We start from the raw sequence: 26,622 nt of genomic DNA, 5'->3' as shown, positions 1-26,622 counted from the left end.
GTAAGTGTTTTAAGTTACAAAAGATTAATTAAATTTTGGGGAATGATATGATCAGGCAGAAAGTTTCTGTATTTTCTGGAATTGCAGTTTTTCTTTCTCCAGCTGTTGAGGCACTGGATGTCAGTGTCTGGCTAAACTTTCAAACCCATGGTACTGCTTACTTAGTCTCTCTGATTTTCTTTTTTTTTTTTTTAATTCCAGATTGTATGCAAAATCTTTCTGAGAAACACTTTAGGACTGCATAGCATGTTCAGGGTGTGTCTCCAGCAAAGACAAGTGAATTTTAAAATATTGACATGAAGAAGAGGATGTGTGTAGCATGGTAAGTTAACAGGCTCCTCGGAACAGGTCAAGTCACCTTTAGGATTCTTGTTGCTAATGTCAGAAAATGCCAGGGTGTAATTCTTCATGATATCTAAAACCAGCAAGAGATTGTGTGGTCCAGGAGAGCTGACACAACTCGTTGCTCATGCAGTAGGTAGAGACATCCTGTCTACATCATGCATTGTGACATTCATCTCACTTCGGAAATGAAAGGAGAATCCTGCTGAGTAAATTAGAATCAGTGGTAATACAGCTGTTAGCTACAAACATTTGTTTGGCATGAATCAATCTTGACTCTCCTGTAGTTTGCTTTGATGGTCTCTCTAGTATCTTGTTGACTAATGATGAGATCATGGTTTGTTAATCTAAGTGCATAAAGAAAACATTCTGCCAAGCAAAATGCAGACTCTTTTGCTGGGGTTTATTGCAGTTGTTTATAGACCTTTTGTTTACACAGGCATCCAGACCAATTTGTTGGATATTTATTTGGGTTACTCTGCAGAACTCTATGAACACAGACCTGAATCCTATCTTTAATCTGTCTGCATTTTAATGGGGAATAGTTTGAACAAAGTGGAAACCAGCCACTTAGGATACATTTCTTGTTGGCTAGGGCTTCAAATGTTTTGCGTGCTATCTATAATTCTCATCTTGAAAGTGTTTAACAACTGAAGAGAGTTGTAAGCCACTCTGACTTGGAGGTAACACATTTGGTTTTGAACAGAAGTTATCAGAACTCATTAAAATTTTGCAACAAGCAAAATACAATTTTTAATCCAGCCAGTGTGTTAAATGCACGTGTTTTTAAATGCTTAACTTCCTGCTTTCCGTAATAATCTTTGACCTTAAGCTCAGAACATACTGCACCCAACTATGCCACGTGCACCAGGAACTTATGGGTACCCCAGTTCCTGTTCAGGTGGAGCACTCATACACAGACATGGCCAGCCGGCTCACAGCTGTCAAAATCGCTGTATTTGCAAAGCCTGTAACTGAATACACAGATTTGAGTGTAAATAAAGGCAAACGAAGAATAAAGCAGCTTCTGATAGCTGCTTTTCTCTGCTCTTTGAAGGCCTCTCACGTTTGTTACTTAGCAGACGTTCTTTCAGGAAATAAAGTAATATGAAGAACCTCTCTGCATTTCTGATGTGTGTAAAAATTGTCCTCTCATCAGCACTTGTTCTGGAAATAAATAAGGTTCACTGTTCATTTAACTGGGGAAGAGAGGAGACTTCTATAACCCCTCCTGTACTTCTGAGCTCTGCAGCCCAACAGCAGACACATGGCTAAGCCAGGCATCCTGAGCTTGAATCTGTTCTTATGCTCTGAAAATATAAATGACTGAGTTTTATTTTAATTAAATTGCTGCCAGGAATTTTTTGAAGGAACTCAGACAGGAATACATTGAACAGTGAAGAAGCTGTGGCAGAGAGGGCAGAGTAAAAGGGAAAGGTGTGTATAGTGAACAGCTGGGGTAGTGTGGGAGGAAGCTGAGTTTAGAGAACTGCTCCCAGGGTCCTGGTGAGCGAGAGTTTCACCTTACAGCTAGGGACCAGAAAGATCAAGGAGAAATATAGTAAGACATAATGCGATATTTAAATTGATTATGGGCTTTGAAGGGAAAGTAGGAAAGGGACAGGAGCAAGTGTTGACGTGGTCAGATTAACTGGAAGAAAGATTGGGTTTGGCAGTTTGAAGTTTTATGTGAGGGAAGGGAAAAAGAAAGGTCAGTGAAACCAGAAACACTTTTGTTAAAATGCCCGTCTCAAACTTTTGAGATCCATGCACCAGGGGACGGGGAGAGGGGTGAGCCGTGGGAGGCTGTTCCATAAGAAGCAGGCGGGCTAAAGGCAGCTCTCTTCCTCTGTAAGCACTTGGTACTGGTTGTGTTGCAAGACAAGGTGGTAGGCTGGATGAAGCTTTGGTGTGGCTGTGTCAGGCTTTATTGAGTTAAGGTCATGAACCTGGCCTTTTGGCTCATATTTCTATGGACTGGGTTCTATAAATTTTGGAAAACATTAGCATCACATTTTTTGTAGGAAGAGCAGCCTGGGTTCTGCCTTTAAAAAGACTCTGCAGGAAATAGATACTAGTAGATTGAGTTTTGTGATTTTTACAGGCAAATGAGGAGTTTTCATTAGCCATAAGTATATACTTCAAAGTTAAAGAATTCCTGTTTTTTTCCAAAAGAACCTCATGGTGAAAACTTGAGAAAAACCTGTGCTTCAGATACCTAAACTTGAAGATCTTTGCTTTTGTACTGATAGGTTTTATCATTAACTTGCTCAAATTGAAAGTATTAACTGCCTTAACGAGCACCTGGATGAAATGGGGGAATGCAAGTTAGTATTGTGGCGTTTACATATCTGATGGCTATTGGACATGCCTCAGACAAGACCAAAGAGACAAAATATTTCCATTATTATTTCATTAGAAATTGAAATGTTTTGGAGAAGTCAAAGACTCTATAGTACAGCTCATATCACAGGGTTGTGTTTAAAATGTTACAATGTTGACTTGCTGTTACAAAAAATCAGTGTTACAGGAAATCAGAAACAATATGGAATAGTTTACACTAATTTTGCATTAAAACATTCCATATGTTCTTGCTTTAGGTTCTTAGAGAATTGCTTTTTCATCTCTGTAATGCTTTTCACTTCCTATTAGTAAGGCTTTTAAAGGTAGGCACTGAGTTAATACAAAACCCACAGTTTTGGAGTTTAAACGCCTATTAAAACTAAAGCTGTCTGGAACTACAATAAAAATTTATTTTGGCTACAAAAGACAACTTTGAAACCTAACCCATCTGTATTTTTCCTCCTCCAAACAGTGCAACATCCTGTATAATAGAATATTTATCTTAAACAAAGACCACATATCTTTATGAAAACAATTGTTTCAACTTAATTTATGGGGGGTAATCAGCTCATATTAGTGTTTTCAGTATTCCAGGATGCTAAAATAAATTGGTTACAGGAGATGTAATTACTAGAATAATTCCACAGAATAATCTGAAAACTGATGTTACCATTGACTTAGAATGTAACCTGTGTGTATTATAACCTAAAATTGCCATAAAAAATTCATGCACAGGCATAAAGTAATTGCAAAACAACTGTGTGTATACAAATCAGGAATATGACTGCAGCTACATTTTACTGGGAATTTAGGCTCATGTGCGGTGACTTCCAAACTCAATTACAGGATAATTCCACAAGAATATTTTATCTGAAATAATTGAGCTGGTCTTTGCAATCCTTTGGCCCACCAGGGAGACACCCACACCTATCTAGTAGGGCTGCTTGGTCAGTGGCTTGATCCACTCAAACAAACCCAAACTCTGTGAACAGCCGTATCCCTGGGATGCACAGAGCCTCCCACTGCCACGAGTGGGAGTCAAAGATATCAGAGACAGACTGGATCCCTAGGGTTTAGCTCCCTCCATACAATAGTTTGTCAGATTTTGAATTGAAAAGGGCCAGGTTTAGCACTCTCTAAATATAGCCAGCCCTGAAACTCCCACTGAGATTCCTTTCTGTCTGCCTGCAGACAATGAGATAAGGCCCCTTGTCCTGTGACTTCAGTCTGGAGTACCTCTATCATCCCCACCCCAACCCTGATAACAGCCGGCTTTGCACATATTTGAGAGCAAGACAGGATCTGAGTTTTGATGGATTTGTTACTCTTTCTCTAGATTACAGCCTTCAGCTTCAGACTGAACCTCCTTTGTAACATCTGCATTGTAGACTCAGCAAGACATTTTAGCATTCAGGAGACAATTGACTCCCTTCATCTTCTGGCCAGTTTCTTTCCCTCATTTTGGGAACAGACACCTTGGACAATCTCCTTTTCTCCCTGCATTCCTTCCTTTTTAGACCTCCTCCTCATCCTCGATGCACGCTGAATGCAGCACCAAAGTTGAAGTACGTTTGCCCCCTTCCTTTCCCCTTTTCCCCAAGTGCGCCAAGATACACAAATTATGGATGCTAAAGCAGCATTTATGTGTGCTGTGATATACATGGGATGTTCTGCGTACTTGCATATGATTCACATCCCCATAAGCCCACAGGAAATCCCAGCAATATTTTTCCAGGCATATCTCCTGTGCTGAGGTGCTGAGCACAGCAGGGGCCAGAGGAAAGGAGCCCTTTCTGCTTTGGAAGTACTGTGCTACAGAAGCTTAGCTGGCAAGTACAGACCACTGTTATTTAGATGTAGCTCTTTTACTTGGTGACAAATGTAGCACGAGGACTAAATACTATCACCCTAAGTGAGGGTGTTAAATGCATTTTCAGCAAGGGCCACATCAGCCCCACACTCCTGCCCTAAGTATTCAGTCACATTTTACGCAACATATCCGTGAATCCTCTTACCTCAGTGGATCCAGTAAAAGCAATTTTATCAATGCCAACATGAGATGCTATGGCTGCACCAACAATTGGACCAAATCCTGGCAAAATATTTACAACGCCTGGTGGAAAGCCAGCCTGTCAAAATAGAAATGAATGAAGGGAAGCATGATTTATGAAAACTGACAGAGCATGTTAAAGCAGGCATGTGCTGGTAGTTCCTTCTCCACAAGGAGAGACAGAGGCATTATTTCTGTCAATTATTCTTACCTCCTTGATGAGGGCTCCCATATAGAGAGCGCTGAGCGGTGTTTGTTCTGCTGGTTTAATAACTACTGTATTGCCACAGCACAAAGCTGGAGCAATCTTCCATGCAAACATCAGCAGGGGGAAGTTCCACTGTAGGAAAAAATAAAAGTTGATAGATGGAAGAATATTGCAGTGGTGGTTTGTTTTCAAGATATCAAGCCGCTACTTCACTTATTTCTCAGGCTGATCCTCAGCATAAACCTTCGCCAGCACAAAGCAAGGATTTTTCTTTAATTACTGCAACTAAGAAGGCGACAACAGTGACCTTCTAGTTTTCTCTCCTGTTCAAAGAAAGACAGCCCGCACCTGCAGTCTTCATAAAAGTATCTTCTGTTATCTGTTAATTTTTTTAGTCACTGTTTTTTATTTCATTTACTGTTTTGCAATTGGCACTTTTAATTTCCCCATGACAACTAGTTATTTCTTCTGATACATTTGGAAAGAACTGTTTGTTCATGCTGAAGCATTTTCCTACCCCTGAATACGTATTAAGATACAAAATTTATACTCAAAATTATATAATCCTTAATTGACGGGATTACAATAAAAACCCCATAAATGTCAATGCTCAATCAAAGCATTTAATTTTAATGAAAACATCTTACTGAGCAATTTATCTGGAAGATGATTAAAAAAAGAGTAAAAAACAAGTTGAGAAACACTTTGGTGATACAGACTTTTGTGTCATCATTAATTTCAACTTCATTTGACTGGAGCTGATGATGGAGTGAATTATATTAATTTGGTGCACAAACAAGTTGTGGATAAGAGTAACAAGCCTTTCTGCATGAAGGCCTGATCCTAGCAGGTTAAGTGGATAGTCCTGCTGATTTCAGTGGACATGACAGAGCAATAAAATAACTGCGTTTGCTCAGTCTCTCTTATAAATGTATATAATAATCTTCTTTGGAAAGAAAATAGAAAATATCACTCACGAAGAGTCAGCCACTGGCCAGAACATGTTATTGCCTGATGCATATCAGCTGCCACTCTCACCGACATCCCTCTAGCCCCTGGCTAGCTTGAAAAAATACACAACTGTCTTTCCTTCACTGAGCACCCAATTTTTTACTTGCTCAGTTGTTTATAAACTCTGGAGACAAAGTGATGTTTTAATTCCATCTCCAGTATACCTGGGAGGGGAGCTATAGGGCCAACAATGTGCTGACAGCCTGCACTTCTAATAGTATTGCAAGGAGAGCTCTGACAAGTTTTATAGGGTAGTATATAGCCCTGTTTATGCTACAAAGCTGCCAAGGAGCATATGTTTTGATGGAAGCTAGGATGTGAAAGAGGATGAGGAGTTTAGTGTTAGGCTTGCTGTTTAATTTTATTTTTGTAATAACATATTGGCTAGAGTAATGGCTCAGTGCATGCAGCAGCCCAGCGGCTGTTCTCTGGTAGCTGTGGAGGAAATATGTAACAGATGAGCAGCAGGGTTACAATAGATGCATGTGACAGCCATGTTGACGTTCTGGAGGAAAACTTGGGGAAAGAATGAACAAGTATGGTAGATGGCGGGGTACCCTGAACAAAGATTTTTACAAATCTAGATGAAATAAATCCTGCTTTTGGCATGATCTTCAGCCCGTGGCCAAGTTTCTCCAACATATCTGCCAGTTAAGCTCAATGAGACAAGTCTAGGGGGTGTCTAGTAGCTTTGGGGTTAGATGTTGGGGGTGTCATTTTGCAAATGCTTATCCATGTGCTTGGCTGAAGAGTGGGGACAGAGCTGTGAAATCATTCTTTCCTAAGGACCGCTTGCGGGTCAGGCTATGAGAGCACACAGGTGTTGGCAGGACGGGTGTAGCCACACACTCTCTGAGCCGTTTGCACGTTTCTCTGAGTTTCTATGGAGTGTCAAGCACAATAGCCACCCTTTAACAAAGATGTGAAATAACAGCAAATATAAATAGGGGAAAAGGGCTTAACATGGTTAATATTTTCTGGCTGCTTCTCTTTTAATGGAATTGCTGCATGTTGCTGTTTGCTGGCTTTGTGGTTAATGTGAACAAAATAAAAAACCAACATCAACAAAAATTTCAGAGAATGTCCTGATTAGTTCCCCAGTGCTTTGTCGAGGAGAAAAGTTTCCAGACAACATTGTAATAGCTATATGTGAGCCTCCCATTGAAATTTCTGTCAAAGCCAGTTAACTGGTTCTTCTGAGAAAGTTAGCTTTTCAGTGTAATTCCCATGCAGTGTTCAGCAAGAGTATATTAAGGATGTATATTGGGGTGTAAGGGGAGTATTAGATTTGATGAAACGCTGTGTTTCTCTCTTATAACAAATAAAATAAACATTTCATGTCTTTGATTAGCTACACAATGTTAATTGTAATGATAAGTCTCCTGGAGTTTCCTTTTCTCCCCCAGCCTTGTAAAAGAAATAGCAGCAAAGAGTGGAATTAAAATGCATCACATTCTCCCAGGAACTGAGGAGCCTGTTAAATCACAGTAAAAACTAAATAAATAAAAAGACTACCACAGCAAAGCATCAATTTTCCATAAGTTGTGTGAACATCCATAACCACTGACAGCATATTAACACTGTGTTTTGCTTTGCTTGTTTTAATCATGAGAATTCTATGACTTGAGAACTTAACTCCTAATAACAGAGCCTAAACCCTATTAGCATGTTCAAATAAGCATTTGCAGGGAGGCTGTTAAAGATATGTCAACAATATGAGCTCAGCTTTTTTCGTAATGGAAAACACACATAGCTGAGGACCATGTTTTATGTGTCTTTAAAGAGAGCTGGTTCAAATGAAAATAAATAGAAAGTGCTAGTAGAGATACTCACAGGGATGATCTGTCCACACACTCCGATGGGTTCGTGTCTTGTAAACGTAAAATAATCTCCATCTGAAACAGATGAGCATGGTTACTCTCAAGTGCAGTTTGACTTGGCAGAACAAAAAAAAAAAATATAGGGAGGGAGGGAGAAGGCTCTAAGGATCAGCCTTTGATGGCAGTAAAAGAAATAAAGAAGTAATGGAAATGTTTTTTCATGAGCCAGCATGGGAAACCCAGGTTCAGGAGCAACCTAATTGTTCTTTCTGTAGAACAAAGGAAGCAGGCGTCCCATGAGAAAGCAACCTGCTTTGCTCCCTGGGAAAGAGAACAAGCTGTACCACACAAAAAAGGGCAGCAGCAAGGAAGCCACTTACTGGCCTCTGCTCAGGATGAGAGAAATGAAGGAAGAGTCACCAAGGCAATTTCCTGAAAGGCATGACTGGAACATAGCGATGTAAAGGTATATACACAAGCAGATGAGGGATCATAGAGTAACGTACATCTCACTCATTTTCCATTTGAAGTAATGGAATGATACACCACAATCTGTAGATGTGGAATGAAGAGGGGAAGCCTGTGACTGATGCGTAATTGAGCATAATTTACTGCAGGAGACAACACTGAGGAGAAGACAGCAGTCATCGTACAGCCATGCTCTGATAGCCGACTTGTAGGACAAGGCCTGTATCAGAAATGGCGTCAAGCTAAACAGGCAGTCAGTTTAAGCTGACAGGTAAAAGTTGAATGCAGCTAGAAAACATGACAAGAGAGAATAAGAAAAGTTTTCACAAACCTTTTGGGCAAGGTGGAGGTGAAGAAATAAATGGAAGGACCAAGTCACTGTAAACTTTGAAATAATGTTTTTTTCTCACTAGACTTTTGACAGAAATAAGAATACAGACTAAGAAAGATCGTAACAACAAAGATGCAGGAAAAGCAGACTGCATGTTTGCAAATAGCACGTGTGGATGGTATGAGGCTAAAGGGAATTACTTAATTAACTCTGATCTGGTAATTATTTTTAAGGTTAAAAAAAAAGCAAAAAACTTGAGGAGTGAGAGGTATCATTAGTTAAAGTGAGTGCTGTGCTAGATCTGCAGTCCTTAACTAAAGCACTTTTCAGCTCAGGGCAGCCTGAGTCAGGTCACAAAATGAACAGATCTGTGATTTGGGGTCAGGCCTGTGGTCTGGGGGAGCCTTTCACGTGGCCTGGCCTGCTCAGAGCGGCAGGTCTGTGCTGCCACAGGCTGATGGAGTTCGTGCTCTTTCACAAACCTGCATGGTTGTTGCTGCTTCAGCACTTGCCTGTGGTCTGGGAGTACATGCTGAGGTTACACATGCTGTGATACGATGGAGGTTTCTTCACAATTGATAAAGAGCAGGAAAAGGACCTGCTCTGTGTGGGGGCCAGTTAAGGTATTGTCTGACCATCAGCTTTGTTAGTGTGCTTGGCCTGCATCTGTGCAAAGTTTGTACCTAAATTGACTCTTGTAGCTATATAAACTAGCCCATGCTCAAACCACCTCTGAATTTAGGTCAAATGTTTTTCGGTGAGCTTATAGCTGGAGGAAGGGCTATGAAAAAGGCACAAGCTGAATGTGCCCCTTGGTCATCTAGTAGTATCTGGTAGTGCTTGGTCATCTAGAAAAACTTGAATCTCTTTACTTAGAAAAATCATTTCAGCTAAGTATGTGAGAATGCTGAGAAGGTTACCTAGGCTCAATCACAGGAGATGATTTACCAGGACAGGAAGGGGTCAGACAGAGGCAGGGAGCAGGAGGAGCAGTTACAATGCTTTTGCTCCCATGGTCACTGTCCGATGCGGGGTGCGTGCTTTCCTTCAGTGACGTGACAGCACGTGGGCAGATGTGGCCTCACCCTATTAAGGCTGGAGCTGCAGCCAGCCCTGGTCAGTAGTGGGGAAGGACCTGAATTTGACAACAGAGAGTACATTTTGGGAACCTGCTGCAATGTCCTGTACTAGGTATCTGTTAACAATAAATGGGTTAATCCATAAAGCTCCTTGGGCTTAAGTAAAGACCTCAACTTGTATTTGATTAGAAGTAACTTATTTTCATGCCTGCTTACTTCTGTACATCTACTTTACAGGATTTGCTCAGTAGAAGCCTGAGCCAGAGTAGCTAATACAGAATAATTAGAAGAAAGGTAACAGTAGTCTCCAACCAAGATAAGGGGCAGAATAGAGGAAATAAAAGAGGGAGGAGGAGAGAGAAAAGAAATTCATATGAGGAAAAGGAGGACGAAAATAGCTGATGAGTCAGTTCGCTTTGCATTGACAAAATGTCATTGCACCATTTCGATCTCTAGATACTTCACAACTTCCCAGTGAAGATGAGAATATTTGTTTCACAAATTGAGATGATCAGTTTGATTTTCCAGGTTATCTTCTACAGATGCTAGAATTGGTTCACAGACCATAGAAAGAGTCATCAGACCAGACAGAAGTAAAGTACAAGTCAAAATAGAGAGAATTTATACAGGTAAAACTGTCTAAGTGCTCAAGAGGCACACAGAGGAGACAGCTAAAAATACCAGCGTGTACTTGGTGGTACTGGGAGAGGTGGATTCTCAGTCAGAAGGATGGTGACAATGTAACAGTAACACAGGTTAGCACTGTCTGACTTTAGATTGTCACTGCATAATCATTGCCACATGTCTGCGTGCTTCATAACAGAAAGTTATAGATAACCTGAACCTGCTTGCCAAGGCAGACAAATGGTGGTTAATTCTACCGACTGTAGGCAGAATGTTCTTTCTGCAGAGCGAGAGCTCCCATGCAGTTACTTGCCCTGCTTGCTTCCATTAGACTCTAGACAGCTGCCCTTTTTGACACCTACTTCCAAAGTTCATCATCCACAGACTTACTGTTCAGATGGGATTCTTGAGGTTGCTTTCTAACAATATCTTTGTGAACTTATGTGACTTGAAGTTATTCAGAAGCTCTAGATGTCTCTGGACAGGCCAAAGATGTATCTAAGAGCTGACTTGTCAATAATGTAAAATAAGCTATTACCACGGCAAAATAACTCAGGATTGATGTAGTGAATCACTTTTTTTCTGAACAGTGAGCATAGAAAGCTTCCCTGTGCTCAGAAATTAAATATGAGACTTTTAAAACATTTTAGAGTTTTAAGATTAGTTTATACAAGTCATGCTAATGACACATATTCTAAGACGCTATTGCTGATGATTGTTCCTCTTATCCTGCTACTAGCTGGCAGCCTGAGAGGGATCTGACAGTCCGATCCCTCATCCAATCTAAAAATTTGTCTTAAAAGCTTTTTTTTTAAATATTCTCAGCTGATGTAAACTGTCATTCTTCAGTCATCACTGATATTAATAGAGCCAGATCAATTTGCAGCTGCTTAGCACCTGGCCCAAAGATTTTTATTTTTTAATCAGAAAGAAAGCCCCATTTATCCAGGGATCTCTCACTTTGGGACAGCAGTACCTTCCACAGATGTGTTTGCTCATATTTCCATCAGGAGTCTCCATCCCGGATAATTTATTTGCATAACAATCACAATACAGTCACATGTCTCATATAGCAGGACACAACCAACAAATGGGTGAAGAGCCCAGTTAATTCTTTAAGCTGTATCATATCATATATTCATTTCAAGATACATTTTTCCTTGCATTCAGTTTATTAGTTTAACAGTTTCTAGTCTAACTTCATTCTGTTTTAATTTAAATCATCAAGGCTTTACACATGTGAGCAAGCAAAGGGCAGTCTGAATGTTTTAGCAGCTCTGGGACAAAAAGGAATGTGACCGTAAAACGCAATGTTCTTCTACTTGTCTATCACTTGCCTATTTTTATTTTAGAGGAAAAGAAAACCTCAACGGAAATATAGGAAAGATTGGGAGGTTCCAGATTTATTAGCACACTGAATAGAAAGAGAAGGAGATTTAATAGAGATTTAATAGGAGATTTTGGGGTTTTTTTGTCTTGTTTGGTTTCCTTTGATGAGTTGATGGTAAGCGAATGTGGAGAGCGCCATTGTTTAACGCTGGCTTTGCTCTAAAATAGCTTTATGAGACTGACAAATTTATGGTGTGAAACTAGAGGAATACAGAGGAGTGTTAAACCAAGAGGAAGAACTAATTGATACTGCGACAATCTGTGAGTGGACTTAGCTTCTACACTACTGATAACTGTGTTAGCACTGAAGTTTGCATTTAGGAGGGCCTGCTGAAAATGTGCCGCCTTCTGCAGCAGCATAGCCCATCTCACTGGAAAAAAATCAGAGTTTTCGTCTGATACACTACTTGAGGACAAGAATAAGCAGAGAATATTTACTCTCCTTAACCTAGCAGTGCTCATTGGTGATCGACCTAAATTCTGTGTACCTGTGGGGCTGACGAGTGAGAAGGAGGCATTCACTGCCCAAGGAGAAAGGGATTAGGGAACAGGAAATTTGCTGAATATATGAATTTATGGTGTGCTCTGCACTTCTGCATGTTTAAATGTAAAGTGCAAGCAGCAAAACCAGGATTTATGAATCTCAGCCCAAACGACTGTGGAAATCTTAAGGAGTGCTTACAGGAGAGTCTACACCTGAAATATTACATTTTCATTTCTTTGGTGAAAATATACTCGTGATGATAAACATCAGTCAGTACGCACTGCAGTTTTAATAAGGTGAAACACTGTAACGAGTAGCGCTGCAGTAAGAGTTACATGATCTGTTTTCCTCTGGAAGAATTTGGGGCCACATTTTCAATTTATGTGCTTGCCTAACTTTGAAAGTTTTCTGCTTTGCTGTACAGAGGCAAGCTAGTGTACTGCAGATATCATGCTACGTAATGTAATTTTATGGAAATAGATGGGCAACAGCAACATTCATTTACTTGTGAATCTCCTTCAGTAAAGTGTAATAAACATGCATGTGCAAGAGCAGTGTGCACCATGAAGCCAAAAATAACCCAGAGATTAAACGCTGGTTTTCCTCACTGTTTCTCCAAATATTTATTTTATGCAGGTAAAATATTAGTATATTTATCTCAATGACTGCACCTGCATAAAATAATTTTTGGCTATCGTGTGCCATTTTGTATAATTGTAGCAGTTGGTACATCTAGTCCAGACTGCAAATGTATATGTTTGCAACAGAAAATGCAGCCCGTATCTAGAAAAAATACGAGCAGAATTATTTCCTAGCACTCTCAAAGATTTATCTTATACATACAATATAAAAATCATCCAACTGAACAACTGGAAGAAGCATATATAACAAAATACATCTGATATGCATGTACTGTTCTCTATAGTAACATAGCAAACTCAAGCATAAATTAATTTGGATCTAGTGTTAGTCCCAAGTAAAATGATATGCATAGGCAGTAAGAAGACGTATATAAACAAGATATAGACGTAAGCATAATGTTTCTTCAACAGGCAGCTAACACTATTTTCATGTATTCCAAGGTATTTGGCAGATTTATACTGCACCCAATTTTTTAAGTGTAACAATATTTAAATGTAGGTATTGAGCTAGCTCCTTCTCAGATGGACACATGCAAAAAAACCAAAACACTCTTTGGCATGTGCCTGTAGGGCAGAACAGGACCAGGTCGTCTAGTCCAGCCCTTGCTAACTTTTAAGCATCTGCTTTGGCAACATACCGCACACTCTTAGACCAAACCAAGGTTCTCCTCTACCTTTCACAAAGCTGTAATCCATGAAGTCATTTGGGCAGGAGGAGGTGTAGGTGCATACCTTGTGCTTTAATCCGCCTTACCTACAGGAATGGTCATTCCATGGATTTTGTCTGCCCAACCAGCATAATACCTCAGGGTTTTTATGACCCCCTGAAGATCTACATAGAAAGCTTGCAAGAAAGGTTTGCCGCTGTTCAGTGATTCCATAGTCTACAGAAAAAGAAAAAGTTAAGAAATGTAAGCACAGTAGCATTTTATATTATTGCACCTAAGTATTCAGTGTCTTATCAGCTCTTCACTTATGACACAGATTTAATGAAGACCAACCAGTTATGCCTTGGTGTAGTCTTAACCCAAAAGATTCAGAACAACTTATCTTATCCCTTTTGTTGCTTCTTTTTTGCAAATGTGAACAAAAAGCATTTTCCTTAAAAAAACCCCTATGATTTTAAGAATGTGTGCGCGCCTGTGTCTGTCTGTCTGGTGGGTTTGTCTGTGTATCCACATGCATGTGCATGTGCCTGTGTGTATTTTGGACCTAATAGCCACTGTGTTTGGTCCAGCTATATAAACGCTAAATTGCTTTCATCGGGAGCCAAGATAAAAATGCCTGTCAAACCAGGTTCTGTTATGTTAATGATAACAGCTGAGAAGGGGCTCCTTGTAACCCCATATTAATGATCTGAATCCATAAAGAGAAGAATGGACATATCCCTCTTTATATAATTGATGTGAATATAAAAATTTCTCTATGTGGCTGCCAAGTCCCCTGCTGAGGTCTGAGATATCTATACTGTACAGCCAGTTTATTTATTGCCATCAAATAAACAAACTCTCCTCTAGGGAAGCTCATAAATTAACAAGCTAATGTCCTTATTTTTAAGTTAATATTCCTATTTTTTAAAGTATCTTATAAGCTATCCTCTTAGGGGTTTCTAAGATCATTTAGCAAAAAGAATCCAATAAAATATCCTAAGATGCTGAGTAGCTTAACTCATTCTCAATAGCTGTCTAATAGAAATCATTAAGAATGGGCAAAGTACGCCCATGTGTAACACACCAACCATCAAATGAGTTTCTATAGAGAAGAATGGAGGCCTAATTCTGCACTGACTTATATCCCCAAGAGCAATTAATGGCATTGCCTGCAGTGCAATTCAGTAAAGAACTTGGCTCTAGAAATACAAATCAAATGACAGGCAGAGTAAACTTGATTTGCTGTGCACTTCCTTCTCCCTGTGGTGATTTTACAGTATACACTGGTGGTAAGATGATTTAAGCGTTGACAAAGCTGGAATTAAGATGTTCACCAGCTTAGTTCAAAGCACTTGACATGCGGAAAACAACATTAACAATGCCACTGTTTAGATGGCTTCATACGTGAGCGAAATAGTGCGGTACCCAGAATTCGTGTTACCAGTTGAGTGTCAGTAAGCATTTCACCTGCCGTTTCGCTAATATCTGCATGAATTACTTTACGCAGTCTCCCATTTTGTATTTTAGAAAAGTTACAAGTGTTCAGAACAGGCATACGTGTGTGTGCACACCCATTCATTTGTCCGATGTCCAATTTAAAGCTCGTTGGAGTCAACTGGAAGACTCTTGTTGACTCTTATGAGCTTTGGATCAGGTCTTAAGTAGACAGCCATCTTAGCCATCAAGCTGAATGTAGTTTTCAAATATAATTCGTATTAGCACAGTTATGAACTAATTTGCTCTCGGAATGTAAAACTGACAGGTGATTTGACTGGGCCACTTACAGCAAGAATCGCTCTGTCTCTTTCGACCAGGTCTGCTAGCTTATCCAAAAGATGGCCTCTTTCCGATGCATCCATTCTCCTCCAGACTGAACCTAGAGAAAAAGCGAGGCGAGCTGCCCTCACGGCTTTGTCCGTATCAGCCTGTCAAGAAGGAAGAAAAAAGAACAAAGGCATTGAGGTAAATAACATTACCAGGCTTATGAAATTTGCTGTTGTACAACCTTAGTCACATTATGGGTTTTAGAACTGTGATTAATAAAAGAACTGTCCAACAGTGCTATTCTGGGCTATCGCTTTGATCTATCTATACATTTCTACCCATTCACGAGATACATTACCTTGTCAGCTTCCTGGATCTCACAGATCTGCTCTCCTGTTGCTGGATTATATACCGGGAATATTCTCCCACTTTCAGAATTTTGCCACTCATTGTTGATAAAAATCTAGAAAAGGAAGAAAAGTCATCAGTGCTCCTGCATGAACAAACGGTAATGTATATAACACCAAACTCCTAGGAAAGGCTGCAGATTCTAATACAAGAAAGTTGAAACTTACGCCTGTGAAAATGAAGTTTTTTTAAGAATTCAGGCTAAGGGTCAGCCCCTGATGTCTTTCTGTGTTCTGTGGCAGTGTCACTATAGCAGCAACATCAAACTCTAAATAACTTGGTTGACATTCACATTTGGTTCAAAAACTGTAGCAAGTAAACCAAAAAAAGAAATACCTGTATCAGATAAAAAGCCTTGAAACTGCTAGAGACGAGAAGGATTTGGAGTAATCATTCAATTCAGTAAGTAAACATTTGGTCACTGATACAACCCAGTCAAGGCTGAATAATCTCAAACATCACAGTTCTTCAATACACAGTCAGTTGATTATGGCTACAGTGATGGCTTGCAGCACAGAATTAACTTGCTTATCTGCTTGTAACAATGGAAATTGTTAAATTCTCTCAGTATTGACATCATTTTAATTGTCATGGGCAAACCAAATCTGAATTTTAATGGTGCTGACAACAGCTGTTGTGAGAGAGGTAATGACAAATGAGTTTATTTAAAGTAGATTTTTACTGGTAGCTGCATACACCCCAGTTATTGTCTGCTGAATGACTTTCAAGAACAGGATGCAATTATTTCTTAGCAAATATGAAATAAGTCACTCTAGTAGAATGACTGAGTGAAAGGTTTTCCAGGTATTCAGACTCTTCCTGCCTTTGAAATCTTTCCAAGAATGAAAGTGTTCAAGAAGTCCAGGCACCATACGGTTTCCTTGGAGTTCAGGTATCAATGTTCTTTCATTGTATTTCATGAAGTAAAATTAAATGTGTAAGGCGAAGTTCTGGCCTTATTGAAATCAATGGGGATTTTACCACTCATTTCAGTGGAGGCAGGAGTTTGCCCCTAGACAGAAGAAATGTTGACCACCCTTTTTTGCATGAGGGGTTAAGCTGCATTTATGGAGACAGGGCCATTTCTCTGGTTAAAGCAAAGCACAGCCCCATACCCATACAGATCCTATGATGAGTAGGAAGTTGAGGGACCCTTTGAAAGATTCAGGACTCTCAGTTCCAATCAGAGATACTCAGGTGGTAGAAACAGGCCTGTCTTTTTAGATCATGGCTATGGAACAAGAATGAATGATATATTAATTATCGGTCCAGTTCCTTCACAGAACCACCGTAGATGCTGGCTCAAAAATCTGTCCCACCAATAAGGCAGACTAAACCTCACAAACAACTTGTCTGGAGTAGTACTTTGCTACCTCTTTAATCTTGCACTTTCTGCCATCTTACCACCATGCAATAAAGAAGCTGTTACCTTTGTACTGGTAGATGGCTCGGGTCAGCCAGATGAGAACAGGGAGACAAAGGAATGGACAGTTCATATGTAAGGACTTTGCTTAAATTTGATGTGGCAAAACCAGGACAAAAAAAATTATGTGTTTTTCATGTGGAAATGAATGGAATGTAATACCTGTCTTTTCTAGTCAAAGAATAGTATGATGAGATTATAGATCAGCTGCTGCTGTTTTAGGCTTGAAGTAGTACAATGAGGATAGCCACACCAGCCTGCCAACTAAATAGTTTAAAACTAACTCTAACTTAAGTGTTCACAACTTGTCCGATGGCAAAAAAAAGGCATCAGCATGAAAATGCTCTGTGTTTAAGGAAAGAGGATCACCAGAGGTTTAACATAGCTGTAAGGAAAGAAGGAAACAAGTAGAGAGCTAGTCATGAATTGATGAGAAGAAACTGAGCTGAGAAAAAAACCCCTAACTCTATTCTATTATAGCAAAAAAAGCAACCAAGAGAAAACACAGTCAGAAAGCTCAAGATGAACAGTTGCAACACCAAAGGGTATAAAGCATCTGTAAAAGAACAGAACATGGTGAGGACACCGGTGTGCCTGTGCATTTTTAAAGAAAGTGAAGTAATTGCACACCCACACTTGCACATGAAGGCAAAGATGCGTCTGTAGACAGACCAGACCTGAGTTCGCTCAACCTGTTCTCCAAGCCAAATGGAAGCCATGTAGCTGTGTTCTTCTCAGTAGGGCTTATTAGCTCAGGCTCAGTGCCACACTGACAGCAGTGACATAGCTCCGGGTTCAGAGCTGACTCACATCTCACTGACTCAGGACATAGGCAGAACGAACCTGTGAAAGACCCTGGGGATACAACAACTGTGCATAGAAATGAACAATTACATGTGGTTTTGCTTTTAGGGATGTGTTTCTGTTGTTTTTCCTCATCTTCTCCGTCCCTCTAGCACAAGCCACTTTGCTGTGCATGCTTCCATCCATTCCAGAGTCAGTCCTTTCTTTGCTTTCTCCCCCTTTTTGTTCTGGATTTCAGAAGGAGCTGAACCCAGGACCTACCGCACCATCTATCACTTTCTCTGCACACTGTACTTATTTTGAACCTGTTTGTGTCCTTGGACTGTAAGCTCCTCAGACCGTGGGCGGTGTCTTCCTGCTCCGTGATTACGCTGCTTTGCAAACCAAGTAGTGGCCCCCTTTAGGACATTTTGGAGCTAACCCAGCCAAACTAAGATAATGAAAGAATCACCAGTATGGTCTCTAGTGACTAATAGCATAAGCCAAAATCCTCCAGTGTATCATTGTCACTTTCTAGACTGCAAGCGAAACAAAGAAACTCTGAGATGTGTGACGTGTGGAAGGACTTTACTGTCATCCTTTCCATTGACTTTGGTGGAGTTAACTCCATGCCCAGAGTATGTGGGGGTGTGCGGAGAAGGGAGGGGAAGGGAGAAAGCTTGCAGCTTCAGGCACAGGCGGCCAAAGGAAATGTAATGATGTTTGTTTAGGGTGACAGTATGTACATAAACACATTGGTTCCTTGTGTGATCTGTCTTGAAAGAATAAAACAGGTTGAGTACAACAACCTGAGAAGTGGTAACAACTGCAATTCAGTACTCTTCCCTTAGAGAAGTGGTGTGTTCTTTTTAAAAAATATTTTAAAATGTTACCTACATTCTGCTAGGATGAACACCAATTGTCAGGTTTGCTAGTACACAGGACATGTATTCGTTCTTAAAACACATTTCACTGTAGGAATAAGAAATAGTGCCTTGGAATTACAGAAGGGTGTTGCGCTTTAAGTTGACTGGAACTATAAGGTATTATTTTGTGGAATGCTCCATTTATCCCATAAATTTAGAAAAAGAACAGTAATAGCAAACATTTCATATAGGACATGGGAAGGATCTATTTGGCATAAAGTTAGAGTTGAAGGCAAGAGAAATTGCTACTGTTAATGGTTAATGTTAGTTTCTTCCTGTTCCACTTTCTATAAACAAGGTATTGCCTATACAAGCTCATTACTGTAAACTGAGCACATTTAAATTGGCAGTAAAATCAGAGTATTTACTCTAGTGCACAAATAAAGTACCTAGTCCCATGTTTTGGAACAGTTTCAAGTCTTGAAATCCAGCAGCTGGCAGCTTTACAAGCAAAACCTTACACTTAAATAATTCACTTTTGAAAGTTTTAGGTGTTCTGTGTCAGGTAGTACCATTCAGCAGATATTCCTACCACCAAGACACAGATTCTTTTGCAATAAATTTGCATTCACAGGGGCTTTTATAACTCTTCAGGCACTACAGACTCCAATGGCTGTTGATTAAATGTATATATCCTGTACATTTAATCTGACTTTCATTATGGCCACTTCGTAAAAATGCCATGAAATGGACAAGCGATGACACATTGCAAGAAAAAGGAATCCCTGCAAAGCCTCAAATTGGGTTTTTTCCTGCCTTATTTATAGTGACCATGGTAAAGGCTAACTCTAAATCAGGGAGAATATTTGACAGCAAATGTTCCTATCTATGGATTATATATAACCCATCCTAAACACCAGATGAAAAAGGGGTAACCCTAGAAAAAAAGAAGGGCTTGCTTCCATGTAAATCATGGTACAAATTGGACAACACCCAGTGAGTTCATTGTTCAACCTCAATTGTGAAGGCTATTCACATTTACTATTCCCCTGGAATCAATGTTAATTAAGGCTGACTGGGGCTATAAATCAGCCTTTGGTTTTTTACAACTTAATTCAGCATTAAGCATATATATGTAAATAAAAGGTAACTGGTTAACCACTTGAGTTTTCCAGGAGTTACTGAGGTAATTTGTTTTTGTTTGAGTCCTAGTGTTACCTTTTGTGATTTGCAGTAAGGAAAAGTACATAGTGTGTCATGTATTTGCTATGTGGTATTGTGAGTAGTTAAATAATCTGGCCTGTTGGGTGCTATCAACAAAACCGTGCCAAAATGGAAAGGGAAGAAGGGAACACTTGAAAAATTTTGGAACAAACGAACATTTAGTTTGCCATCTACTCTCAATAGAGCCAATAACTGCAGTAATGTCAGAGCAGGAAGAGAAAAAGCAAACCTTCCTGTTTCACTGAGGTGTCCTGTCGGGACAGTGATCTGGCCAAGAACAAACCCAACTAGCAAAACAGACAATGAACACCTTTTGCAAGTGAGGAATCTGGCTGTGCTTGGGTACAGTGCTCTGAGGAGGACACTAAATACTGTTTGTTCACCAGCAGCGCTGCCTAAGGCAACCCGCGGAACAGGCCAGCAGCAGAGGCAGCAGTTGGGTGAGGGGTGTCTGTGCGTGCGGTGGGGAAGTTTCAAACAGACCTTGCAGTGTAATTGGTGCAGTTGGAAGCTCCCAGTTGCCCCTGTGAACATGCCCTTGGAGTGTCATCATTCTCATGAGATCTCATCGTAAGGTCTTTAGGTAATTTCTGTTCCTTTCCAAATGAAAGGTGGAGAGGGCATGGCATTTTCCTGAAAGAACAGGCACATCCCTCCTCGTGCTGACAATAACCTCATCCTCACACACACATGCTCTCACAGAGCTTTTGATAGAACTTTGCAAGAATATGGTCCTACCACATATTTGCTAGGTTCAAATTTTGCCTGTGGTTAATTACATACTGCCACTGTGGACAGAGTTCCACAGACTAATCAAGGAAGCGATCTGACCCATCCTACAGGGCACATGACTGTTCAGAGCCTTGGAGCTACCATAGCATACAAAAAAGCATGCAAAGAAAAAGCAAAATTCAACATTATTACATAAAAGTACAAGTTACTCTGAGACTCTGCTGACATGTAGTTGGAAGGAAATGATATATTGCATTTTGCATAACACCTGCATTTCAAAAGCGTTATACACTGAGTTCAACAGCATTTTTGGATGCTCATCAGTTTTGAAATCAAGCCAAGAGTAAATGTTTTTAGCATAAAGCAAAGCAAATTAAGCTTTGCAAATAAACAACTCCAATATCTTGTTTAAGTAACCATCTGTCCCAGTTGGCTTATTAATAATTCGCAACTTGACGTTCATTTCAAACCATGCAGGTAGTTTCAGTGGTAAGTATTCAAAGCAAAAGGGATGTGTCCAAAACCAGGCTGAACAATCTAATCTGCAATATAGTAGTAGCGAAATTTAGAGCAGGGAGAAAATGGATAGGATTTTGTGTTTTTATCACTATTTACCAATGAGGAAGTACTAACCAACTATCTTTATGAGAGTGTGTGTATAAATACAATTAATTCAAATGCAGCACAGAACTAATATTTCCTTTGCGCCTCTTCAATGAATGAGATTTGGTTTTGTGGCACTACAGATCCCTCTGACATTCACCCAGGGGCTAGCACTGGATTTGGGAAATAAACTGATTTTAAAATTCACTGGGGATTCCCGCATGCTCACTGCCCCTCTTTTTTTGTATTGTCTTCCATTAAAACATATAGGAAAAAAGTAGTTTGGGCTCCTTTAATTCATAAGAGCAATCAACACAGGTGGCAACAATGTAGCTTTTCATTTCTTTTCTTGAAAATGTTCTCAAATGATGTGGGAGTGAAATGATGACCTAAATTCTTAATTTGATATTGCTTAGTGATGATGTCATCAGACATTTTCTTCAGCCTCTCCAGCTGTATAAGTAAGAACTTCAGCCAGTGGACAGACAGTGGCCTAGCATTCTGCTTTTTGGAGGTGGAATTATTTTCCCATGGATTTAATAAACAATGTTTTCATGCTGTTGCAGCTCCAGAAATATTTTTTAGTACAGGAAGAGGATTTTAACATCCAAATAATAACGGCTTCCCACAGGAGATATGGTTCTGGATGAATGGAAGAAGGAATGGGAATTTCCTAACTCAATTGATTTAGTAGCTGATTATAGTTCATTCCATCAAAGATCTTTTTTTCATATGTGACTTACTCCTTAGAGAGCCTTTGACGTTAAATCTGCAAGGTTGGGGGAAGGGGCATCAGATGCCAAAGTACTTTATAAAAGAATCACAGCTGTTCAGCCCTCAGCAACTTCTCATAGCTGGAGGCATTAAGGAATACATAATGGTACTTTTTTTTTGGAGGAGGGGGCATACAATTTTAGAGGCATGCAAAAAATCCAGCAGCAGCATTTCCCTTGGTAAATACTGCATAACATCACAGATACTGGGCACCTGTGCCTCAGTCTGGTCAGGAAATTTCATATCCTTTCCCATCTCAGCAACTTCATTTCCTCTCCTTTGGAAACATTTCAAGGGTCCTAACGATTAGTACAATTGTAAGGGAATGAAGCAGAAGGGATTACCAATCAGAGGTGCAGCTTGTTTATTTTCTCCAGCTTTGTTTTCCTTCACTTTTATGGCTGTCTTGATACAACAAATCTCTCACGTTCTAGTCAGAGTGTGTTGTGGGGCACTCCTGGGAGTGACTGGAAACCAACAGCTGGCTACAGAATCAGTGAAAACCTGGTTTATGAGTAGGCACTAGGAAAGCAAAAGCCAACCCCAGCAGAGTGATCGCTGTCTGCCCAGTGACTGACCAGCAGTGCCATTCTCTTTTATTTTTAGAAGGGGATTGTTCAGGCAAGAACAGCAATAGTCACTGCTCCTTGCTGGCAGGTCACAAATTCTGAGGAATCGGCTGCAGACTTTGAGGCCAACCTCCCCATACATTCTCCATGCAGAATCCTGCTTCTCAAGGCAGTCCGGGAATGAGTCTGTCTCCGGGCAGCACCAGTGACCGCATGGCTTCCAATGCTACACCTCCCTACGGCAGGGCAGGCTGGCTGCCTTGAGCACGCAAACAGAAATCGTCATCATGTAGCTTATTTTAGTTACCACAGCACGTATTAGTCCTCAGAAGTTACCCAGATTTTGTTTCTTGTAATGAGATGCCTTTCAACTGTGGAGGAACTGTAATCGCTTTAAGAAGAGTAACTGAACTGTACGTAACACGGAACTAGGCACTAAATTTAATTCTGGCGAGCAGGCTCCTGTGGACGTAGCTGGTTTTCAGCCACTAGAGGTCCAATCCAACTCACAGTAAAACAAAAGGAAAAATTCAGCTGGTTTCAGCGGGAGCTGAATCAGGCCCCAGTTGATGAAAAGGAAGCAATGGCAACAGCCTCCATAGGGATGTTTGTACTGGGAGACAAAGCTGCTTCACTGGAAGCCTGACATTTGCTCTAGAGCCTATGAGGTCTGCAAAGGCCAAACAAAATGATGAGAACATGTTGATTTTTATTTTTCTTCTTTGGCTGCTGGATTATTATCCTGGCTCTTTTCCTCTCCTTACCTCACACACCCCCCTCACCATCAGAAAACAAACCAACCAACCTACAGATTTGAAAAGGAAGAAGAGCTCTTTTCTAAAAGTGCGTTTTTTGGTGTTTGGGGTTTGCTTAAAACTCATTTGGACCTCAGAGCCAGAAGGATAATGTAATGGCTTTTAGACATGGTCTACCTTAAATGGGAGTTTCCTTCAAAAACCCAAGCTTGAAATTTCATTCTAGAAACCTAGAGTCCAAACTTCAAAGTGTACTGAGAAGGCTGGAAAATTTTAAACATTTACAAACATACTACAGCAGGAGAATAAAAAAGTGAAATTCAAAAGAAAATGCTCAAGAAGCCAACGAGGCTGCTCCGATCTTGCTGTCAGCACAGCAATACATCAAGATCTAGCTGAATTATGTTTACGCAACCTGAGTCCTGGGCCAAGGGTACAGGTCTGGATGAGAAGACCAGACTGATCAGCTTCTCTGGATGTAACTTCCAAGTAGCAAGGCCTGAGCCAAGCCTACTGAAATAAAAACCAGTCCTTGACATCAGTGGACATTGGATCAGAAACCAAGTATTTAAAACAGGTGAATACATCAAGGTCTCGGTCACGTTTCAGCTTGCATAAATGAAGTCATACTTCAGCTAGAGGAGGATTCATGTGAGCTAGCACCTAATGGTGGCATCTGATGCAGAAGCTCAATCTCTTTCCAGCCCTGGTGGGGTGGGAGGAGAGAAGCAGCAGTACCCCCCTCAGGAGAGCTGTCACCCCATAAGGGCCTGTCCCTCCGTGCCTGTTGTACAGGCCCAGCCATCGAGACATCTTGTTGAGGTGCTTAAAGGAAGACACAGCGAGTCCCCCGCTGAGCCAGCTCACAGTCAGTACAGGTTTGGGGAACGGTACCCTAGGAAATGGATGTGACTGGGAGGAGAAACCGGGGGAATCCAGGGTCTCTGAACAGCAAATGGAATCAGAGAAAGGGCTTGAAGTCCCTGTCAGTCTGCTGTGAAAGTGGAATCTAGCATGATTTTTTTTCTCCCCTATGTCCCAAATCCCTCACACCAAATGTTTGACCTGCCTGTCTTCCTCTCTTAATTAGTCTTCTTTCTGGGAGCTGGGTCTGTTCTTTTGCAAATGGCAGCACATCAGACAGGGGAAACCTGTCATGTTTATTTTCTGAGCTGTAGGGGGCACCCATTTGAAAAAACTCCCAGGTTATCTAAACGTTTTTGTTTGTATGATTTTGATTTAGGAAGTTTGAGTAATTAGTTAAGAAGATTAAATAAGTCTTAACAACATGCAGTAAGTAGCATGCTTACTTTCCTCCTCCCGCCCAAGTATTTCCTGCACAAAACTCAGGCTGTCAAACTGCGATGGTACCTTTTTTATTTTAGTTTCTCACTGTGCCACATGCTGATATAGCATCCGTTATTTCGATTCAGTCTCATTAAAGGGATTATTTTTGCACTTGGTTTTTCAGGAAAATTAATCTAAAGAGAAGAAACTTCAGATTGTATTGTCTGTTGAACTATACCCACCACAAACATTTTACTCCTTTTGGCTGCCTTATTACTTTTTTCAGTTAATGAAGAAATTATCTGCTGTTAGTAGCACAACAACACTTTCCCATAGCTCAGGTAATATTTCATGTATTCCTAAGAAACTAAGTTCCTAAGCTTTACTTATCCTTTTGCTCAGGGGGTTTTCTTTAATTGCTGGAGAAGAACATTTACTGTCTTCATCAGAAAATATTGTTTCTGAAGCCAGGATGACTGAAAATTAAGTATGCTCTACGTTTCCACTAGTAACAAAGAAAAGCTGTCACTGAATGATTTAGCTAAGGATGGCAGGTTTTTTAATGGAGTGTGATCCTTGATGTCGCTTACTGCAACTTACAAAATAATGAAAGATTTCTAAAAATCCATTAAATCAAGACTGGAGAGGAGGGTGTATTTGTTTACAGAATCAGTTATTGGGCTGTCACTGGGCTTTAATGAAGTTGTGGCTATTAAGATCTTGATCCTGGAAACTCTTCCACAAGCACTCATTTGAAATGCTAGGAATGAGGAGGGATTTGTACAGACAAGACTCTTATTAGTCTGTATGGTTTTCCTGTGTTTTGCATCGTTTGTGCATTGCAGGTCTTGTGTGCTCACTATGTGTGACATAGAACAGCGTGATCTATTTATTCGTACAGGGGAAACATGTTCTGCCGTTTGAAAGAATCTAGCAGATCATCACATGTAGGTAACTGCCATTTTAAATGTTCATCACCAAAGAACAAGAAGGTCTTACCTAGAAATTAGCTGTGCTGCATAAATACATACTAGGATTTCAGACACTATAGGCAACACAGAAAAATACAGTAGGCAAATTTATTTTTCCTTAAAAGCTGTGTCTGAGAAAATTACCTTATAACTACACGTGAGAAATTGCTGGAATGTCAGTTTCATTTGCAGTGGCCCCTTATGGCCTGATCACCCTCCCTGGCACGATAAATCACTGGCAAGATCCTTACCTTAACACGTTTGATCTCAGCTCAGCAAGACTTGGTTTTGATGTGAAGAACTCCAGATCTGTTAGGTCAGAGACAAATAGCAGAGCCACTGACCTGCAAAGTGCTAACTCTATATTAGACCCAAGTGAGCAGCCGTAAGCTCCTGGAAAGTTTGCTTTCACTTCTACTTCGCATTCTGAATATTTTCAAATATTAACGTATGTTTTGCTAAATGGCACCAGTGACATTTCTTTTCATGTCATTCTGCATGTACAGAATCCACAAAAAGTCAAACAAACAAATAAGCATGCAGCATGAGAAGCATTATCTTGGATAAACTGTTAGAATGATCTGCACTTCAGGAAAACATAAAATAATACTCAGTATTTATCAGTTTCTTACTTAATTTACATAAATGGCTTGCACCGGCCCTTTTCTACCTAGACCACGCTTACTAATATAATAAATAATGATATTCACTAGTACTACTCATTAAGGTGATTGAAAGTGCCTATATGTACACATCTGTACATACAGAAATTCAAACTAGTCCTAGAAAAAACACAAACCAACAAAAATCCAGCTTGTGACATTTGCCTTCAAAAATCTGAACTCTCACTAAGACCAGTTTTGTGGCCACTCATTTTCGTGGCCTTGGTTTGAAACTATTCCTTATTGTCCTGGTTAAACAGTCACTTATCTCTATGATAGTAAGCAGGAGTGTTAGTCTACCAGAAAACTGGATGTTATTAATGGGCTTTGGGAGAGAATAGCTTTTGCATCATCTGCATTA

General features: G+C 40.2%; 1 protein-coding gene and 1 long non-coding RNA gene across 2 annotated transcripts in view; one reads left to right on the top strand and one right to left on the bottom strand.

Moving 5' to 3' along the window:
- Positions 1 to 15,315, top strand: part of LOC135992651 (uncharacterized) — an 87,940-nt gene extending 72,625 nt beyond the window's left edge. The window contains exon 3 of the long non-coding RNA XR_010606754.1: positions 15,255 to 15,315. This is a non-coding gene — a long non-coding RNA (uncharacterized LOC135992651). The remainder of the gene's footprint in view (positions 1 to 15,254) is intronic.
- The window catches only part of ALDH1A2 (aldehyde dehydrogenase 1 family member A2), a 55,764-nt gene that overhangs the window by 15,337 nt on the left and 13,805 nt on the right, over positions 1 to 26,622 (bottom strand). The window contains exons 3-8 of the mRNA XM_065641964.1: positions 15,563 to 15,667; positions 15,225 to 15,365; positions 13,545 to 13,674; positions 7,788 to 7,849; positions 4,947 to 5,075; positions 4,701 to 4,814 (exon numbers count right to left, since the gene is read on the bottom strand). Of these exons, the coding sequence (XP_065498036.1) occupies positions 4,701 to 4,814; positions 4,947 to 5,075; positions 7,788 to 7,849; positions 13,545 to 13,674; positions 15,225 to 15,365; positions 15,563 to 15,667 (681 nt within the window). The remainder of the gene's footprint in view (positions 1 to 4,700; positions 4,815 to 4,946; positions 5,076 to 7,787; positions 7,850 to 13,544; positions 13,675 to 15,224; positions 15,366 to 15,562; positions 15,668 to 26,622) is intronic.

The sequence above is a fragment of the Caloenas nicobarica genome, chromosome 10, assembly GCF_036013445.1.
Source record: "Caloenas nicobarica isolate bCalNic1 chromosome 10, bCalNic1.hap1, whole genome shotgun sequence".
Taxonomy (NCBI): Eukaryota; Metazoa; Chordata; class Aves; order Columbiformes; family Columbidae; genus Caloenas; species Caloenas nicobarica.
Note: the sequence above shows the minus strand (reverse complement) of the source record. Positions and strands in the feature narration are given on the sequence as shown.